At 40.3% G+C, this 19,211-nt stretch overlaps 1 protein-coding gene and 1 long non-coding RNA gene across 2 annotated transcripts; one reads left to right on the forward strand and one right to left on the reverse strand.

Moving 5' to 3' along the window:
- Positions 1-11,647: 11,647 nt before the first annotated feature.
- Positions 11,648-12,883, reverse strand: LOC134219479 (uncharacterized). The gene is made up of 3 exons (XR_009981577.1): positions 12,262-12,883; positions 12,069-12,203; positions 11,648-12,008 (listed from the first exon to the last, which is right to left on the reverse strand). It is a non-coding gene; the product is annotated as an uncharacterized LOC134219479 (long non-coding RNA).
- Positions 12,884-17,155: 4,272 nt separating this feature from the next.
- On the forward strand, positions 17,156-18,411 carry LOC134222445 (protein gustavus-like). Its single transcript, XM_062701590.1, has 3 exons — positions 17,156-17,273; positions 17,354-18,171; positions 18,374-18,411. Exons 2-3 carry the CDS (start codon positions 17,475-17,477, stop codon positions 18,409-18,411), a joined length of 735 nt encoding a protein of 244 aa, XP_062557574.1. The 5' UTR covers positions 17,156-17,273; positions 17,354-17,474.
- The last annotated feature ends 800 nt before the right edge of the window (positions 18,412-19,211 follow it).

Here is a 19,211-nt window from a genome sequence, read left to right on the forward strand (position 1 = left end):
CGAAACCTGCGCACACTGGACAGTCGGACGAGGAAGAGTTCCCGAACCGGTGCACAGTGGGGAAAATGCGACCCAAAAAGGTACCTATTTATTGCGGCTACTTGCTGCGCCGGAAAAATACCATTCCTAAAGGGAAAATCCACGACGAATCGAATGGTGCTATTTTCTTTTGCCGGAAATTATGGGAACTGACCGTTTTGCCCCATTTACCCCTAAAAATTATATTATTTTATGACAGCTACAATTAAAAATCGATTGCGGATGACTATTTCTATATTTTCTGATGCTAATTAAGTAGAAAATACTAATGGTATCCATTCCGATCTTATACCATGACTGGAAGTGGCCGTTTTTCCCCATTTACCCCTGGAATCGTGTTTTTCAACGACAGCTACAATTTAAAATCATATTCGGCTGACTATTTCTTTGTTTTTTATGCTAGTTTAGTAGAAAATACAAATGGTGTAAATTCCGGCCATAAAAATGACTGGAAGTGGCTATTTTGCCCCATTTACCCACGAATATCATTTTTTTTCTATGACAGCTACAATTTAAAATCGATTTCGACTAATTGTTTCTATGTTTCTGAAGCTAATTTAGTAGAAAAATAGTGTAAACTATTTCGACCTTATACCATGGAAGTGGCCGTTTTGCCCCATTTACCCCTGGAATTGTATTTTTCTATGACAGCTACCACTTAAAATCAAATGCGGCTGCTTATTTCTATGTTTTTTATACGAGTGGTAAAAATTTCGGCCTTGGAAAATGACTGGAAGTGGCCATTTTGCCCCATTTACCTTCGATTTTTTTTTCTGGAAGCTACAATTTAAAATTGATTAAGGCTAATTATTTCTATGTTTTCTGATGCTAATTTCGGCCTTGAATCATGACTGGAAGTGGCCGAATAGAATCTATTCCGACCTTATACCACGACTGGAAGTGGTCGTTTTGCCCCATTTACCCCCTGGAATCGTATTTTTCTATGACAACTACAATTTGAAATTGATTTAACTAACGATACAATTACAATTACAATTACGATACAATTCAAGCATAATTTTTCATAAGGACGTATGTAACAAAAGTAAACAAAACGAGGTTTCTAATTCAACATGACAATCACACGCGACTTTATATAATACGCAACGATTTTACTTATATTAGATCTTAAAATTCTTTAATTTAATCTTTTTGCGAATCGACGTATGTAAAATTTTCGATTTTTGAAGTCTCACTGTTACTTACGTCGCTTTAACATATGGGAACTAAGAGCGACCTATGTACCAAAAAAGCAAAACAAAACAAAACTGCAGTTGCGTCAATCGTGCACTATGGAAAACCGACCAATGTACAGCGACGTATGTACAGCATACCGGTGTATGTATAATTTTATCGTTTTTCACAGGGAATTTGAATTAACTGAGCTATGATGTCAAGCATGCTTATTAAGTGCCTTGTATTGATGCATGCTAGCGGAAAAAAATATTGCAAAAAGATTTAGTTTTTAAACAGTTTTAGAAAAAGCTTTGCCAACTTTCTGCAAATGATTTCTCGAATCCTCATAATTGTTACATACGTCGTTATGAAAAATTATGCTTGAATTGTCATATATTTCGGCCTTAAATCATGACTGAAAGTGGCCGTTCTGCCCCATTTACTTCTTAAAATCTATTGGGGCTAGCTAATTCTATGTTTTCTGATGCTTAAAGTAGCCTCACATCTCAGGGAGATTTTCTGCTCTTCTCAATAATTAAAATGGAAATAGTAAGGCGCAATGGATTTGAAATAGTAGCTGTGCTAGAAAAAATGATTTTTAGAGGCAAATGGGGCAAAACGGCCACTTGCAGTCATGATCCAAGGCTAGAATATGTACCAACCGTACATTCTTGCAAATTAGCATTAGAAAACATAGAAAAATTTCTAGGTTTCTAGGTTTGTAGTTCCTACTGAGTTTGCATTAAGAATCATAGAAATAATTAGCCAAAATCACTTGTCATAAGACGAGTTTATACAATCCCACTGAACTCCACCACTTAAGTGGTGGAATTCAATGGGATTGTATAAACTCGTCTTATGACAAGTGAAGACATTCCACTAAAAAGCTCAAAATAATTTTCTTATAGCCAAAATCGATTTTAACTCTTAGCGATCATTGACTTTTAGAGGTAAAGGGGGCAAAAAAGCAATTGCTAGTGACAGTGCAAGGCCGGATTATATACAATTTAGACCATTCGTATTTTCTACTAAATACGCATCAGAAAACATAATAATCGTTAGTCGAAATTGGTTTTGAAATGAAGCTGTCATAGAAAAATTACGATTTTCGTGGGTGAATGCGTTGCGTTGCGTTGCGTTGTAACGGAGTATTTCGTAGATTGCATACTGATAGTTGTCATGTATATTCTTTACCTTTCTTACCCCAATTGCTTATGGATTTCCATTTGGGATTCAATGGAAATCCAATTGGGGGTCCAAAATGATAAGACATGAAAGCTATCATTGCCGGCCACGCCCATCTTCTCCGTTACTAGGAAAGGGAAGGAAATGATGATATGACATCTACTTAACGAGAGGCCAGCGACTCACCGACGCCCTCATAGATGTCAAGGAATTGGATGGTGGGTAGGGTATGTGGTTTAGGAGAATCATTATAAGCAAATGATAGAAAATTTGTGGAAATGCGTTGGGAGTGACTTTGCTAAGAAATTTATGTTACTCCATTATCCTTGCCGATGATTTTCTTCGGATGGGGCGAAGGTATTAGCCTTGCCCTGGCTAATAGCCTAGGTTTAAGCGCCTTTGCTCGCTCTTTGAAACGAAAAAAGAGCAAAATGAAATTAAATTCCCTTCCCCCCTGATATGATAATGAATTTGATCAACAAATGACACATCACTGTCTTGAAAATTGATATACCAAAAAGGCACTGGTTTTCGCGTGTGAAGTCATCTTATGCTTTTAACAATAAATGAGCACCAAATAGGTAAAAAGATTAGATAAATTGTTTGTAAACCTATGCCGAATTGCAACGAAACAGGCATTTTATCACGAAGATACAGTAATACTTTAAACTAAAAAATCTACCAAAATCTGTCCTGATTTAACTGGAAATCGTCCAGGATGCAGATCTTTTAAGTCAACCCATTGCACCACTCTGCGTGCGCTGGACCCACATTAAATGTCATGATTTGCATTTAAAAATTATCAAATAAGCAAGGTTAAAATACTTCAAACTTCCATTCACCTCCGCTACACTCACCCATGGATCATCAGATACGTATTTCGTTTTCTACTTGAAAACTTCTTCAGTGTTTTGTTATCGTAGAAAACGAAATACGCATCCGATGACACACAAGTGAATACAGCGGAAGCAAATGGAAGCCTGAAGTATTTTAACCTTGTAACATTTACCCCTAAGGCGCTCAATATTAATTATTTCAATATCAAATAAGACATAATGGTTTGATCTCACCAATTTTCCAGAAGAAACCTTTTGGCTCCATGTAACCGTCGGGTAGAGGTGGCAGGATGCATATTCTTGTACATGTCGTTCGTGATTCTGCTAAATAAGCTGGCACCAGGTTTGAATTCCTACAATAACGTCACCAATGACAATCCTTTGGTTAGTTCAACAGTATTCCAGTTCCAGCAGCTTGCAGGCACTTGCGGGAGCAAAGTTAGGACACCGCTCGCCGTAATAATTCCTTTTTAGTCGATCGCAGCTACATCGAGAAAACCGCCTGGACGGTATCGGCAATATTCCAGCCAGGAAGAATGCAAAGGCAGTCACGTTTTTTGTAGAACTATCAAAAGGAAAGCTTCGCGATAGTTAGGTGGTTGGTATCGCACCCTATTTGCCGGAGTGTCTGGATCAAATCACTATAGTCACCCATGTCACAATAAAACACACAGCCTAATGTCCAAATATATTCGCGGTACATTTTCCTAGAAAAAAAAAACTTTTTTCTGAATGTTCAAAGGAAAAAAACAACGAGCACCGAAAATTGACATCTTTATTCGCCCATCGGGAGCACACTCATACTGTCCGCCATTAAGTTGAACGGAGTCGGGAAGATTGTGCGAGTCGAAGTTATACTGCTGTACATGATTTATATTTTTGATACTGGAGAAGCCAACGAGAGACGTTTAGATGCCTTGATCGAAACCAAATAATCCGTCTTAATGCAATGAGCAGGCATAACAAATATAACATTCTCTGAGCGGTTTGCATGCCAGATATGATACAAAACGCTTAATGCAAAGAATGTCACAACTTTTTCTATTGGCTGAAGTTAAATACCATAATCCAAAACAGTTTCAAATCAGTATGCATTATGCACAGTCATAGAAAAGAAAGCTCATAACATAGCGGGGCTTGCAGCATAACCTTCAAGTTCAAAATGGTACTCGGTGCCCTTTTCTATGTAGTAGCGCTGTTAAGAAGACGAAAAAATCTATTTCCAGAGTCCGTTCCAATTCCAATATAAGTTCCAATATAAAGTGAAGGCATTAAAAAGAATCGCAATAACTTGTCCTACCACAAATGGAAAAAAGTAGTTTGAAAGAAAATGTATATTTTGTAGGGCAAAATAAAGCGAAACTGACGATGACTAGGTAGGGTGAGGCACTTAGAAATCTACCTCACTTGCCCACCAATTTCTTCATTACTCGAAAATTTGTTGTTGGAAACAGTTGAAAATCTAATTTTTCCATACAAAATCCAAACTTTTTTTTCCTTTGTCACTAGATGAGTCAGCACTATTATTCTATTCCACCACTAAGCACTAAGCACTATGATTCCATCCAACTGCAACCCTCGATTGTTTTTCAATGCATCATACTTGGCTCGAATCACGAGTAAAAGGCACTCAAAGCGGTCCCAACCTCGATGCCGAAACGTGTATCCTTAAAGTCACAATCAAGTGAAATGGAACAGCCTAATCCCGCTCCGTGACAAGCAGACACTTCACCGAAAAAGCACTTTAAAAATCTCGAGCTCCATTTTTACAAAATTCGGGAATTAGACGGAAAAGATGTAGGAAGTCTAAGATGAAACAAACTCACCGGGTAACATCTGTTATCACTTTTTTCCAACTCAATTAACTTAACATCAAATTCCACTTAACATACAAAAGCAAAACAAAAAAGAATTCTACGATTTTCGTGGGTGAATGGGGCAAAAAGGCCACTGCCAATTATGATCCAAGGCCGAAATTTATACCATTTGTATTTTCTACTATATTAGCATCAGAAAACATGGAAATAGTCAGCCGCAATTTATTTTAAATTGTAGCTTTCATAGAAAAATACGATTTCAGGGGTAACTGGGGCAAAACGGCCACTTCCAGTCATGGTATAAGGTCGGAAAGGATATCATTCGTATTTTCTACTGACTAAGCATCAGAAAACATAGAAATAGTTAGCCGAAATCGATTTTAAATTGTAGTTGTCATAGAAAAACTACGATTTTCGTGGGTAAATGGGGCAAAATAGCCACTTCCAGTCATTTTTCAAGGCCGGAATTCATACCATTCGTATTTTCTACTGACTAAGCATCAGAAAACATAGAAATAGACAGCCGCAATTGATTTTAAATCGGAGCTGTCATAGAAAAAATACGATTCCGGGGGTAAATGGGGCAAAACAGCCACTTCCAGTCATGGTTTAAGGTCGGAATAGATACCACTCGTATTTTCTACTTAATTAGCATCAGAAAACATAGAAATAGTTAGCCGCAATCGACTTTAAATTGTAGCTGTCATAGAAAAAATATGATTTTTAGGAGTAAATGGGGCAAAACGGCCAGTTCCCATAATTTCCGGCACATGAAAGTAGCACCATTCGATTTGTCATGGATTTTCCCGTTAGGAAAGGTATTTTTCCGGCGCAGCAAGTAGCCGCAATAAATAGGTACCTTTTTGGGTCGGGTTTTCCCCACTGTGCGGTGTAGGTACTGTCTGAAGCAACCATGACCTGTAAGGACCTGGGTCAGGTGGAAAGTGATTTCCCCATGGCGCCTCTTGACCCACGTACCTATCTCCGGTATCAACCTATGTGTCCATCTACCCTTAGTGGAACTGTCCCACGCACGCTGCCATTTGACCATTGAGGCCAACCTGACAGTCCTACGGATGCCTCTCGTGCCGCCCAATAGCGAACTCCCCTCCTCTTACGCTGGATAGCTATCTCTATCGTGTCTTGGCCATTACGACCCTATAGGCGTCACCCCATGGATTCGTGTTGGCTCTTTGACACAGGCCCTCGAAGCAAGCTTTTTTGCTTGATCTATTCTCAGTCCTCAGAGCGGCTCTAGCAGCTACGAACGCCACCCGTCGTTCAGCACGCTCCTCTTCTGTGCGTGCTCGCTGAATCCGCCTCCTTGCCCGTAGGCAGGCGCGGCGCCGGTTCGCAATTGCTTGAGTCCACCAGTAAGCCGGTGGCCTCCCATTCCTAGGGTGGACTTTCCTAGGTACTGTTACCAGCTGCTCGCCACTCAGACCGAGAGTATTGTGCTCGCGGCGGAGTGCTTCCTTAAATACCTCGTCGTCGAAGTATGATGTCTTCCACATACGAGGGCTAGGCCTCGCCCCTTCTTCCATCCGCTGAATGCTGGTCGTATAGTCGATACTGTAGCGAACCGCCAGGTGGTCGCTGTGAGTGTAGCCATCATCTACCCTCCAGTTTGAACTACTCGACTCGACCCAGTTCCAGCTGTAGGTACTTTTGGTACCGACATTAGCCAAGTCCACATCCATCATGGCCAGTGATTCCAGCAGGATCTGCCCCCGTTGATTCGTGGATCGGCTTCCCCATTCCACGGGCCAAGCGTTGAAGTCCCCCGCTATCACCACCGGCCTACGCCCCATCAAGTTAGCCGTCAAACAGTCTAGCATTCGACCGAACTGCTCGATCGACCATCGAGAAGACCCCCTTGACTTTGGCAATGACGAAGCCCTCGCTTGTCGAAGATACCAACTCTTGGACTGGGTATTTCCCCGTTGTCCATATCGCCGCCATTTTAGACCCATCGGTGACCCAATTACCGTTCCTGGCGGGTACCCGGTAAGGATTTGCTTTGATGGCGATATCCGTCCCCCACTCAGCAACTGTCTGACACAGCAGTTGCTTTGCTGCATCACAGTGGTTCAGGTTTAGCTGCGTTACCTGCACTGTGATTTTGCAGCACGCTTGAACGCCGGGCACTTCGAACCCCCCATGGGGTGCTTGCTGTTCGCAGCCTTGCTGGAACGGATCAAACAGTTGGGAGGGTTCGTGCAGCATTGTGCCTTATGTCCCTCCAATCCGCAGCGTCGACAGAGCTTGCTTCTGTCAGGGCCTTTGCAGTCCCATTGCTTGTGTCCCGGTTCCAGGCACTTGAAGCAAACTTCGGGTTGCTCATATATGCCCACAGGGCATACCGACCACCCCACATTAACGCTCCCTAACTTGACTACCTTGGAGTCATCTGCTGCAGATAGCCGAAACAATGCTACCTGTGTCCCTGCCGGACCTTTCCGTAGCCGAACGGCTGCGGTGGACGCCTCCACTTCACACTGTCGCCGCAGTGCCGTGACGAGCTCTTCAACTTCGGTAATCTCGTCCAGGTCTTTAACCCTTAGATTCACCTCCGTCGTGAGTGCCCCAACCTTGACCGTCTCGTCTAGGACTTCCTCCGCCAACTTCTTGTAGGCGGCGCCTTTTGCGAGATGCCCGCTTTAGCTCGAGGATCATCTCGCCCATCCGGGTACGTCTTATTCGACGCACGTCGGCGCCGAGTTCACCGAGCTTGACGTCACTTCTCATCGCCTTCAAGACGTCCGAGTACATAGCCTCGTCCGTTTCGATGACAAGGGCATCGGTCCTGGAGCGATTTGCGCCTACCATAGACTTCTTGTTACCCTCATTCGCCTGGGCCTTCTTTTCGGCCCTTGACGTCTTCGGTTTCCTCTTGTTCTTGACCAGGGCCGACGTGCCCGCGAATACTTGAGCCTCAGTCTGGGTAGACTTTGGCACCACCGTCTTCGCTGGCACGCCCTCGGTCGATTCGACCTTGCCCAAATCCGCGAATTCTTGGGCCTCAGTCTGGGTAGACCTCGACTCCACAGATTTCACGGGTTCGCACTTGGCCGTCCCGACCGCCGTTTCCAGCTTGGCGTCCAACATCGACTTTCGAAGTTTCAGCAAGCTCCTCTTGAGTTCCTTACTGATATTATGCTTCGATGACGCAAAGTCGATGATGGCGTCCAGCTGTTCCGTCGCCACCTCGAAGGCCGAAAGCCCATCGCGTTTGACGTTCATCGCTTTCACGAGCCATGGGCCGTCTTTAACCTCTACCGGCGTTTTTTTAGCCGAGAGGAAGGTTAAGTGACCCACGCTGGCGCTGCGCACTGAGCTGCCGACTATTGCCTCTGGCCTCCTAGGCGGAGACCTGAACAACCCACAACTAATTGAAGAATTGCCTTTTTTTTCCATTTTGGTCCCACGAGTTGCTCGGGAAAAGAGGTCCACCACGTCAGAGCCCAGCATGACGTGGTAAGGGACAATTACTGTGGAGGGTGCCCAGGTACCCCACAGGCTCCGTTAAAGGCCTAGCTTATTATTTCACCCCCCTGGCCATGCATCCCCTTGGCACGGGTCGTTTAACGCCGTGGGATTAGGGGTTAGGGACGATTGTCCCGGTCTAACTCGCAGTGGCCGTGGGGAGGGGTCGTCAAGCCCTTGGACAAAGTCCCTGCTGCCCCCTATGTGTATGTGTGTGTGTCTGTATGTATGTGTATGTGCGCAACCGATTTGCTCGCAACAAGTTGCATTCGACGCAGAATCCTGTCCCATTGTTTCTTTTGAAATTTGGCCGGATCGGACTATGGGCTCAGAAGTTATGGTCAAAATACTTTTTCTCATAAAAAAGCGCGTAAAAATTTATAGCTCACTTTTTTAGCACTTATCCTCAACCAATTTCCTCGCAACAGGTTGCATTCGACGCAAAAACATGCCCCATTGTTTTCTATTGAAAATTGGCCAGATCGGACTATGGGCTCGGTAGATATGCCCAAAATATTTTTTTTATACCAAAAGTGCGTAGAAATTACTCACTCGTAAAAAAAACGAGAAAGGCACCATCACCGCTAGGTGGATTAATCTGGGTTTTTTATTTAAAGGTTGACAATTAAAGACTGAATTGGTTAATATCTTTTTATATTTGGACAAATGACAAAATAGGTTCGGAGAAATACTATACAATCATAGAGAATTATTACACTATACTATGTTTTCAACACTAAACTATGTTTTCAACACTAAACTATGTTTTCAAGAACATACAGGAAGCTGTTTGTGTGCACAATCAACTTGATGTTCATGTACATATTTTAGAAATTTCATGCACGAATCGGGAAACTTAGTGTTGGTGATGGAGAATCGCGAGTAAGTTTTGAAAAGGGTGGAACACAAACTTTTTTCAGTTTTAAAAATTATAATTTGAAATATCTCAAAAACGGTAATACTTAGGAAGAAAATATGTACCAGCTTTTTTGTTCAAAATTGACCAAGGAATCATAATTCGGCGTCAAATACATGTGTTTTCTTGTAAATAGTCAATGTTTCAAAAATGATGATGATGATTATGATGATGATACTACCATCTATTGTAGCAAGGCACCTACTCACTGGCCATATCTGACAAACGATTTTATCATGATTATATTATTGTTTGTATTTCATCAGACTCCTGTATGAAGGGTCAAAATGGGGGGGGGGAGGGGGTTCCATAAGCAAAGACACTTATGCGAATCCACGGGATGAATAGAGAATCTCCTTCCAGAAGAAAGTTCGTACATACAATAATATAATCTAGCCCTCGTTTCCCAGATTGACCCAATAGATGGGGAGAAGAGCCCGCCCTTTATCCACGAGATGTTAACAATCGGATGCAGCTTTTTTGTTCAAAATTCATTCGTTTTCTTGTAAATAGTCAATGTTTCAAAAATGAGCCAAAATTAGCTTCCACTAAAACTTTTTTATTTTTAACTTCTCCATTGACCTGATGTCATTAAAATGTGTATTATGAAGTTAAGTTTTTGTGGTAAAAATTTGGTGAAAATATAAATATGAGTTTTCGAGATATTTCATTTTTTTTTTGTTTGAATATCGATTTTTCTCAGTTTATTTTTTACCAGCGTTATATTTTCTCCATAAAGCCCTATTAGTCCCCTACAGTTTGTTCTCAGACAGTTTTTTCGTACAATGGACGGTTTCTGAGATGATTTTTTTTAAAATTAATTTGCTCGAAAACACATTCGACCTTTTCATAAATTACTCGAGGGTCGACTTTTTTTAAGGTCACTCCTGACGGAATCCAAGATTAAAAGTGCTCGCGTTTTCGGGGGCACACCACTCGATTCAGAGGCGGCGCACAACTGTCATTTTGTAGATTTAGCTTTGCTGCGTCGCAGCATGCGTGAAATAATAAAAATGACAGTTGTGCGTTGCTTCCGTATCGAGTGGTGTGCCCCCGAAAACGCGAGCACTTTTAATCTTGGATTCCGTCAGGAGTGACCTTAATTAGTTTAAAATAGTCTATCTCCAATACCGAAAATATGTGACAAGATTTAATCGAATCAACTATCATCAAGTTTGGTCGGTGTGTCATTCTGCGTGGAATCCGAGGAATCGGTTAAAATTTGTATTGTTTGTTATTTACTAAATTTTCAACTCGGCCAAACAGCCCACACAAAATTCGGCTAACCTACCTCGCTGGATGTTTTCGAGAAGAATCACAATTTACAATTACAAAAGTTAGGTTACCCTGGAAACCCATTTTGTAGGATTTCTAATACTCTTTCCAGCGTACAACGTTTTGCCTTTCTCGTACAACAAAGTTGTACCTGAAAGGCTTTCATTTCACTCCCAAAACGTACTTTTTATAGAGCGCTTGTAGACCCATAGTATTATATACCATTCGATTCAGCTCGACAAACTGAGCAAATGTCTGTCTGTCCGTGTGTGTGTGTCCGTGTGTGTGTGCGTATGTGTGTGCACATTGAAACATTAGACAATTTTTCTAGTACTAAACCTGAATCGATTTTGCTACAACAAGTTGCATTCGATGGGGAATGTTTTCTTCTTGTTCGCTATTGAATTTCATAATGATGGCACGTCTCAAAAAATAGTAATGCTACGTTTTGACAGGGCAAGTGAATTGAACAACTCAGTTGAATTCAATTGACTTGCCAAAAGTTGAACATGTTCAACTTTCTTTTCGTTCAATTGAATTGAATTAAGGTGTTTACACGTTCCATTCGCGCTCGATTCAAGCGACTTGCTCAATTCACTTGCCTTGTCTAAACGTAGCATAAATATTCAAAGAGTTATGAGACATCATTATTTCGTAACAAATAAGCTATCGATTTTCTAGGTTATGTTCTCCCACACTGTGCCAGCAAAGTACTCTTTAATGAGTAAAAAAGTACCCATTATGAAGTTAAATAGTTCAACTCATTAAAAGAGTAAACAGCGTTTACTCATTACCAAAAGAAATATTTTTGAAAAAATGGGTGTTTTTTACTCTTAATCGATTTAAAAAAAAAACAAAATTAAATTAGGGATATTCATCGAAAAAGTGAAGGAATTGCGAGGCATTTATGGAATGAATCTTTATTTAATTAACATACAATAATAGATACACATCATGTTATTTTTGCTGATTATATGAAGGGAAATAACTGCAACTTGTGTTTTTCTCGCCTTTCTGCTTTACCGGATCACATGCCATGGTATTAAGCAACCCGCCGAACGGATGACGGGAAACAAGTGGACAAAGCAGGGACACAATAGACGCAGCAGCTGCTCCTGAAACCGTTCCCGGAATCGACGACTTCCTTGGCATAAAGCCAACCATCTCTGGCTGTGTGTTCCCGATCGTCAGGAACAGGGGCAGGAACGAGAACAGGAACACTTATCGAATAGATTCTTCGTAAATACATACGATATCCCCGCTGGAATGTTTTGAGGCCTGCGGCAAAATAGGTTATTTAGTGGAGGTGGGTTAGATTTTGAGGAACATCGTAATTACCTTCGCAAAGTCCGACTTCTCTGTGATGTCGGATGAGCTCAAATGGCTGAAGTGTAGCAGCATAATCTCGCATCCCTTCGTGATGAACTGCATCAATTATTCGCGGCAGTCCGAGGCTTCTGATGGTATTCTGTTCTGGAAAGAAAGGTGAGATTTAAATGGAAACGTTCTGCGTATTTAACATAAATCTTACCATTTAAATGAAGGCTCCTCCAGCTCCTGAATCAGCCTTACCATTCACGACGGGGAACTGTGCGTGTGGAAGTATATTTTGTTTTTCACTTATTAAAGAGTATCAGCGTGGATCTTGAAAATGGGCATAAAATATTCATTATGTAAAATAAATAATCACCCATTATTTTGACAGTTCCATATATCGTCAAAAAAGGGGTGATTTTTACTCTTTAAAGAGTATTGTCGAGTTTACAGTGCAAGACACAATAAGGCATTTTATGAGACGTTTAGCGGTGGCCCGATTATTTACTTCTAATGTTTTGTTTTGGTATAATTCTGCGTGAACATTCCGTTAGGTCTGAACACAAAATAATGTTTGTAAAGTTTTAATTTTCATTCGTGTTTTCTTCAGCATTTCATGCTTATAATGCAATGGTATGAATAATCTAACGACACGTTTTAAGAATCATATGAAAAACTTTGATCTAAAACCCTGGTATACGAAAAGTAAAACAGGCAGAATTTATTATGGGACCCATCGGAATGTTCAGCACGAAATTACCAAACAAACGGGCTCCCACTGATTGTCAAAGTAGATAAACACGAGAAAAACAGCTGTTTCGATCTGTCTCATAAAATGCCTTATTTATTCGAAACCGGCACACTGACAGCATAGAATACACAGCTTACACGGAAGAAAAAAAAACTTCACAAAGAAACATAGAAACCCATTAATGAGTTAAAAAGTACACTGAAAATAATTCCATGGCGACAATTACTATTTTGTAGACTACGTCATGTTTTTAAAACAACCACAAATTTTCAGTTAAATTAACCATGCATTCGGGCAAATTCACCACTGATTCAGTTCATGTAACAACATTCCACCAGGACCACAGTTGATTTTCACTGCGCGCATGGTAAAATTAAACGGGTTTGTTGTCTGCTGAAAATCGTCGGTGCGTATTCTTAAATTAACCCTCGGAATGGTAGTTTCGACCGCAACATTTTTTTGCGTGTACCCTTGAAAGTACCTACACTGAGAGCAGCCTTGCAGTTAAAATTACTATATTGTAGGGTTAAATTAAAAACACAACGCCACTAGATTTGTGCAGACTATATATTGCGTTTGTACCAAACCTAATAAGCGTTTATTTTTACCATGGCCTAAAAGAAAAAGAGAGCAGTCAAAATTATCACGTTTATGCTTGTTTTAACTACAATCCAGTAAAAAAATTTACTATGCGGCGCTTTTAAAATAAAAATGAATTTGCTGACAATTTACCTAATTGGGAATAGTATTTTAAAAATTCAATAAAAAATGGAGCTGATTTATTTTTTCTTGTTTATTTTTCTAAACATTTGGATTATTACACATATGTTTGATTAAATTATATGACACTCTCGGTTCCACTTGTACATAATTGATTTGATAGAAATCGAAATGAAAATTATGCGAAATGTTCCGGTTAAAAATAACAGGATAAACCCGATAAAATCATGCATTCTCCATCCGCAACATCTTGACGGGAATGACAAACATCCAGCGAGAACTTCATCTGAGACAGCATCGCGACAGACATCAACACAGAATCTAAAGAAACCTGGTACTTGATGCCAGTAATGCTCGACAGCCACAGCTACAAGTACAATCTTCTCTCTCAACGCCCGCGCCATCATAGAATCCAACAATCTCGAGGAACAACCCAACTCAGCATCGGTTTCACGCAACTGAAAAAAAGAACCAATATCACGGATTGTCCAACCCTTATTTATACGGAACTAACCCGTCCTCTCGCTCGCTAAATCGTCTCCCGATGTTCGCCCAAATTCTGCAGTTACCTGGCCGATCTGTTACGTCTCCAGCACCACTCGGTATACTATAGCTATCTCTCAGGTTGTTACCCGTCCGCTCCAACCGTTCGCTATTGTCCAGCAGCCGACGCTTCTGATCCTCCTGAATAGTAAACTCGAACTCCTCCACCGAATCGTAGCTGATGGCCTCTCCCTTCGGTCGATTCCGTTTTTGCATTGGAAAATTCCTGCTGCAGTCTCTTCCACTGCTTTTGATAAAAATTCAAGCGGGGGCGAATTCAGGAGTTTTATCGGGAACGGGGCACTCTGCATCGCCAAGCAATATGTATGATTATCAGATTATCAGTCTGTAATAAAGGCTGTGATTTAGAAAAGTGTTTTTGTTAATATCTTAGAATTACTATAGTCTATATATATATATATGAAAAATACTTACTATAGATCCAGATTCTTCTGTTTATTATTTATATCAACTTCATGGAAATAAACTCACTCAATTCCTGTCAACAAATGTGTCGCTTCTCAATATGGCGGCTTTGATGTTGCGTTGTGGATATTTTCTTCACCATGAATAGTTATTGATTTAACTATTCGCATGGTTATATCAAGCACAATTAAGTTATATCAATAATGTATATATTTTTTTCAACTTATTCTTAAAATAGTAATCTTTAAAATCATTTCTCGGGAACTTTTTCAAATCGGCGTATGTAACATTTTGATCAAGCTGAGATAATGAGCTTGAAAGTTTTCAGATTTCATTTTTATTCCTATTTAGAAACTAATCATTTTTATTGCAATTGAATACACCTCAACGATACATTATGAAAAGGTTCATCGTCACTGCCCTTGAAATCTGCACTGCGTGTGAACATTTCAGTTATTTCGATAAAAATATATGTTACAACGTTCTGCAACAGATAAATCACATACGTCGTTTTGATAAGTCAGCATGACCGAGGTCATGCTACTTTTGTCGAAATGTTACGCTGCTCCGTACACCGCATTGTTGCAACTTTAAATGTTGTGTCAAGTTGAAACGTTTCACGCACATGCGACAAAAAAATGCAACACTTGCAATACGACGTAACAACATTTGCTACAGAAAAACAATGTAAAATGATTTTCTTAACGAAAATCAGAATATTTAAGCGACATGCTTAATTTTGAAATCAGTGATGAAAAAGTACAAGCAGATGCACGTTTTAAACTATTTAGTTGTTCGAAAAAACTTTTTAAAGTACATTTTCTGCTAAGCGGTGTATGTGCAATATTTTCAATAATGATGTTACACCGTTTTGTAAAATATTGATTTACATTTTTAATAACGCATTTTCATGTAGCTTTGAAGATATACACATTTTTAGATGAATTTGATGCCATATGCTGTTGAAAACGGGTTTGTTTACAATTTGCGACATACGTCGTTTTGAAAAAGTACCCGAGATTTCACGGTTATGATTACTGCAACGTTCATTTCAGTGTATTTTAAGATTTCATGTATACACTGAAAATTCTAGTTTATTTTTTCAAAATGACCTAAGAAACATATTTTCATGAATGAATTTTAATATTGCGATCAACAGACCAATATGATAGCTTTTGATTGCGGTACACAAATTAATTCATGAAAAAAAGGTGACATATGTTCTTTTTAAAAGTTAAGCGTCATTTCTGCCATTTCTTTCCCCTATGGGCCTATGTGAGCAGTGAGAAGTGAAAAGTGAGACGTGAGAAGTGCGAAGTGAGGAGTGAAAAGTAAGAAGTAAGAAATGAAAAATGAGAAATGAAAAATCACCAGATGATCCGAAATGAAAACAAAAATGTTTTTCCAAATTTAATCTAGACTATCCTTTGAAAAGAGCTGAAATTTTTTTGCTTATATTTTCAAATGGATATAATAGAAAAACGACGCATCCCACAAAAAGTGTTGTATGGGTGATAATCGCAAAATCAGTCAAAATTTCTAGTGAAAATATCGGAAACAATCCAAATTGAGCCCTACACTGAAAAAAATCAGTTTAAAAATTTTAAAGTCGATTTGCGAAAAAATGCTCTTTTTTATTTAAATGAAATTTTGTCTCAAGATAGGTGATTATGTTCCCTACCAACCGTTCATACATCGCAAGCTGGGCACTCTTAAGGAAAAAAAGTTTTTCTACCAAAAACTTTTTCTTGTCGGAATTATTTTCAGTGTATTTTCATCTGAAACTAAACCAATGAAAGCCATCGTTATAGAACCCCAAGCAAATCTATTTTTATGATACATTGTCTAATTTAGTCACTAAATATAGTTTGTTTTTAAATTAAGAGTAATATTGGGTTTATATCTTCAAAAAAATATTATATTCTATATAAGCTTCTTTAGTTGCGACTTCTTTAGTTACGACCAAAACATTGTACTCTGCCTGACTGTACAGGAATAATTAATATGAGTATATATGTATACATATGTTAAATCCACCCCTTAAAGACACTGAAAAAATCAATTCCGTCAAGAAAAAGTTTTTGTTAGAAAAACTTTTTTCCCTTAAAAGTGCCCGGCTTGCGATGTATGGACGGTTGGTAGGGAATATAATCACCTATCTTGAGACAAAATTTCTTCCAAATCAAAAAGAGCGTTTTTTTTGCAAATTGACTTTTATTTTTTTAAATTGATTTTTTTAGTGTAGGGTTCTATTTAGAGTTTTTCAAAAAGTTTTATTAGAAAGTTTGAATGATTTTGCGACAGTCACCCATACAACACTTTTTTGTAGGAAGCGTCGTTTATCGATTATATCCATTTGAAAAAATCAGTAAAAACAAGTTTGACCCTTTTCAAAAGATAGTCTGCATCAGATTTGGAAAACCTACACTCAGAAATAAAGAAAATCAAAATTAGTATGAAATTAAATCTTTTCAAGTATTTTTAAAAGTTATACATTGCATAGTTTAAAATGTATACTAAGTACGTTTACTATTCAATCTATGTTAGCATTAAATGAAGAAATGTCCCGAAAGTATACTCATTGTCGTTCGGAGTGAAAAAATGGTGTGCTTCAACTTGCTGCATTCAAAAAAGATCCAGTTTATTTGCTTGCAGCTACTTTTATTTTAACCAGGAACTAATAACCGGGACATCGGAGTCCCGAAGAACCGATTTAAAATTCATGCAACCCAGATGAGCTGACGAGACCAGCACCGCCAGAGGCGCTAGTGTATTTTACTCACATTATGGTAAATTTATTTGAAAGTGTTTGCTGTGAGTTTTGACAGATTCCTCACGTCACGTTTTATTTACGTTTTTCTGTCCAAAGCTGTCCAAAGTAAAAACTGCAATCCATACGGCCATCTGAGTTTGAGCGCATTCGAGTTTCGTACAAGGTTGCCATCCGAAGCACCCGCAGCAGTCGTACTATTAGCGGGGCTCACCCTGGCATGAACATGGGCCAAAAGATCAGTGGAGGTGTCAAAACGGTCAGCAGCCGCGACCAAACATCGCCCTTTATCCCGAAGATCCCGCGCGAACTGGCGGCGCACTTCCAGCGTCCGGCCCGACTTGATCTCCTGCTCGATATGCCACCGGCCGCTCGCGAAACGCAGATCAAATATTCCTGGAACTCGGAGGACCGCTCGCTCAATGTGTTTGTGAAGGAGGACGACAAGATGACATTCCACCGGTACCCGTTGGCACAGAGCACAGACTGCATACGGGGCAAGGTGGGCTTCACCAAGGGACTGCACGTGTGGGAAGTGTTCTGGTCGACGCGGCAGCGAGGTACACATGCTGTGATCGGTGTTGCCACACCGAGGCACTCCGTAGGTTATCAAAGTCTGGTCGGTTCGAACGACCAGAGTTGGGGCTGGGACTTGGAGCGCAATATGCTGTACCACAATTCGAAAACCTGCCCCGGCGTCACGTACTCCGCGATACTTAAGCCAGACGAGACCTTCCTAGTGCCGGACAAATTCCTAGTAGCGTTAGACATGGACGAGGGAACGCTCAGTTTCATCGTCGACGGTCAGTATCTGGGGGTAGCATTCCGGGGGCTCAAGGGACGAAAGCTCTACCCGATCGTGTCCGCCGCCTGGGGGCACTGCAAAATCACCATGAAGTACATCGGTGGCCTCGATCGTAAGTATCCATTCCCTTTTTATTCAATTGCCGTTGGAAATTTGAAACGACTACTCAAAAGTTTGACATTCGATTCGAGATATTTCAAGGTGCTTCCGAAGCAATTGTTTTCATAATTTTATCAACCTACCCTCCTGACGATTTTGGAAGATCACATAAACACATCTACAAATCTCTTACATACATTTTATTCTTTTCGCAGCGTTACCGTGCTCCGGTAATCCACCCTGGAGGAGTTGAGCTGATATCTGATGAAGTATTTGAGCAACCAATCAACCAGCAGTGAACCATGGCAAGCGTGTAGCGGCAGCGGCCAAAGCAAGTGTCGTCGTTAATAAACTGGCCTTATAAGAAGCCCAGAGCAACCAGAACAAAAGCGCACGGTAAGCCGAGTTGAAGACACAAGCAGAATCTTGCCAACTTTAAGCCGCCGGTGGCCCCGAGTCCGACACCGCTGCCCGTAATTTGATGGAGTTTGAAATGTGGAGGTACCAAAACGTCTTAGCACACCCACATCCGTTTACTGCAAGTTCGTGCAACGTATGGCCCGGAAGAACTTGTTCGAAAGCATCTTCCTTGACCTAAAATATGGGACAACCTGTAGGCTTCCGTTATGACAATAAATAAATTACAATTACAAAAGCAATCTGGCACAAATTAAAATCCTATTCCCGAAAATCAAGTCATCAAAACCCCAAACCTTCACCTACTAGCAATCTTTTGCCCGATGCTTTGCAATACTAAACCCTAGGTTTCCCTCATAATTTCAAATATGCCGAACCCAACGGCGATCTACTTAGCAATTCATCAGGATATGGGGTCATTCAGTGTCGCAAATTTGCCACACAGTGTTAGAACAAACTCGATTATTGTTCATCGGTGCATGGTCCTTCAATGTTCACAACTTTTGAAATGACCAGGAAGAATTCCAAAACGATTTTATAGGGGATTTTTGGAAGAAATGTTTTAGGGAATACCTGGAGGAATTTATGGATTAAAAGAATTTTCTGAAGGAATTCGCAACTGAATTTCTTACTGAA

The sequence above is a fragment of the Armigeres subalbatus genome, chromosome 3 (assembly GCF_024139115.2).
Source record: "Armigeres subalbatus isolate Guangzhou_Male chromosome 3, GZ_Asu_2, whole genome shotgun sequence".
Classification (NCBI taxonomy): domain Eukaryota; kingdom Metazoa; phylum Arthropoda; class Insecta; order Diptera; family Culicidae; genus Armigeres; species Armigeres subalbatus.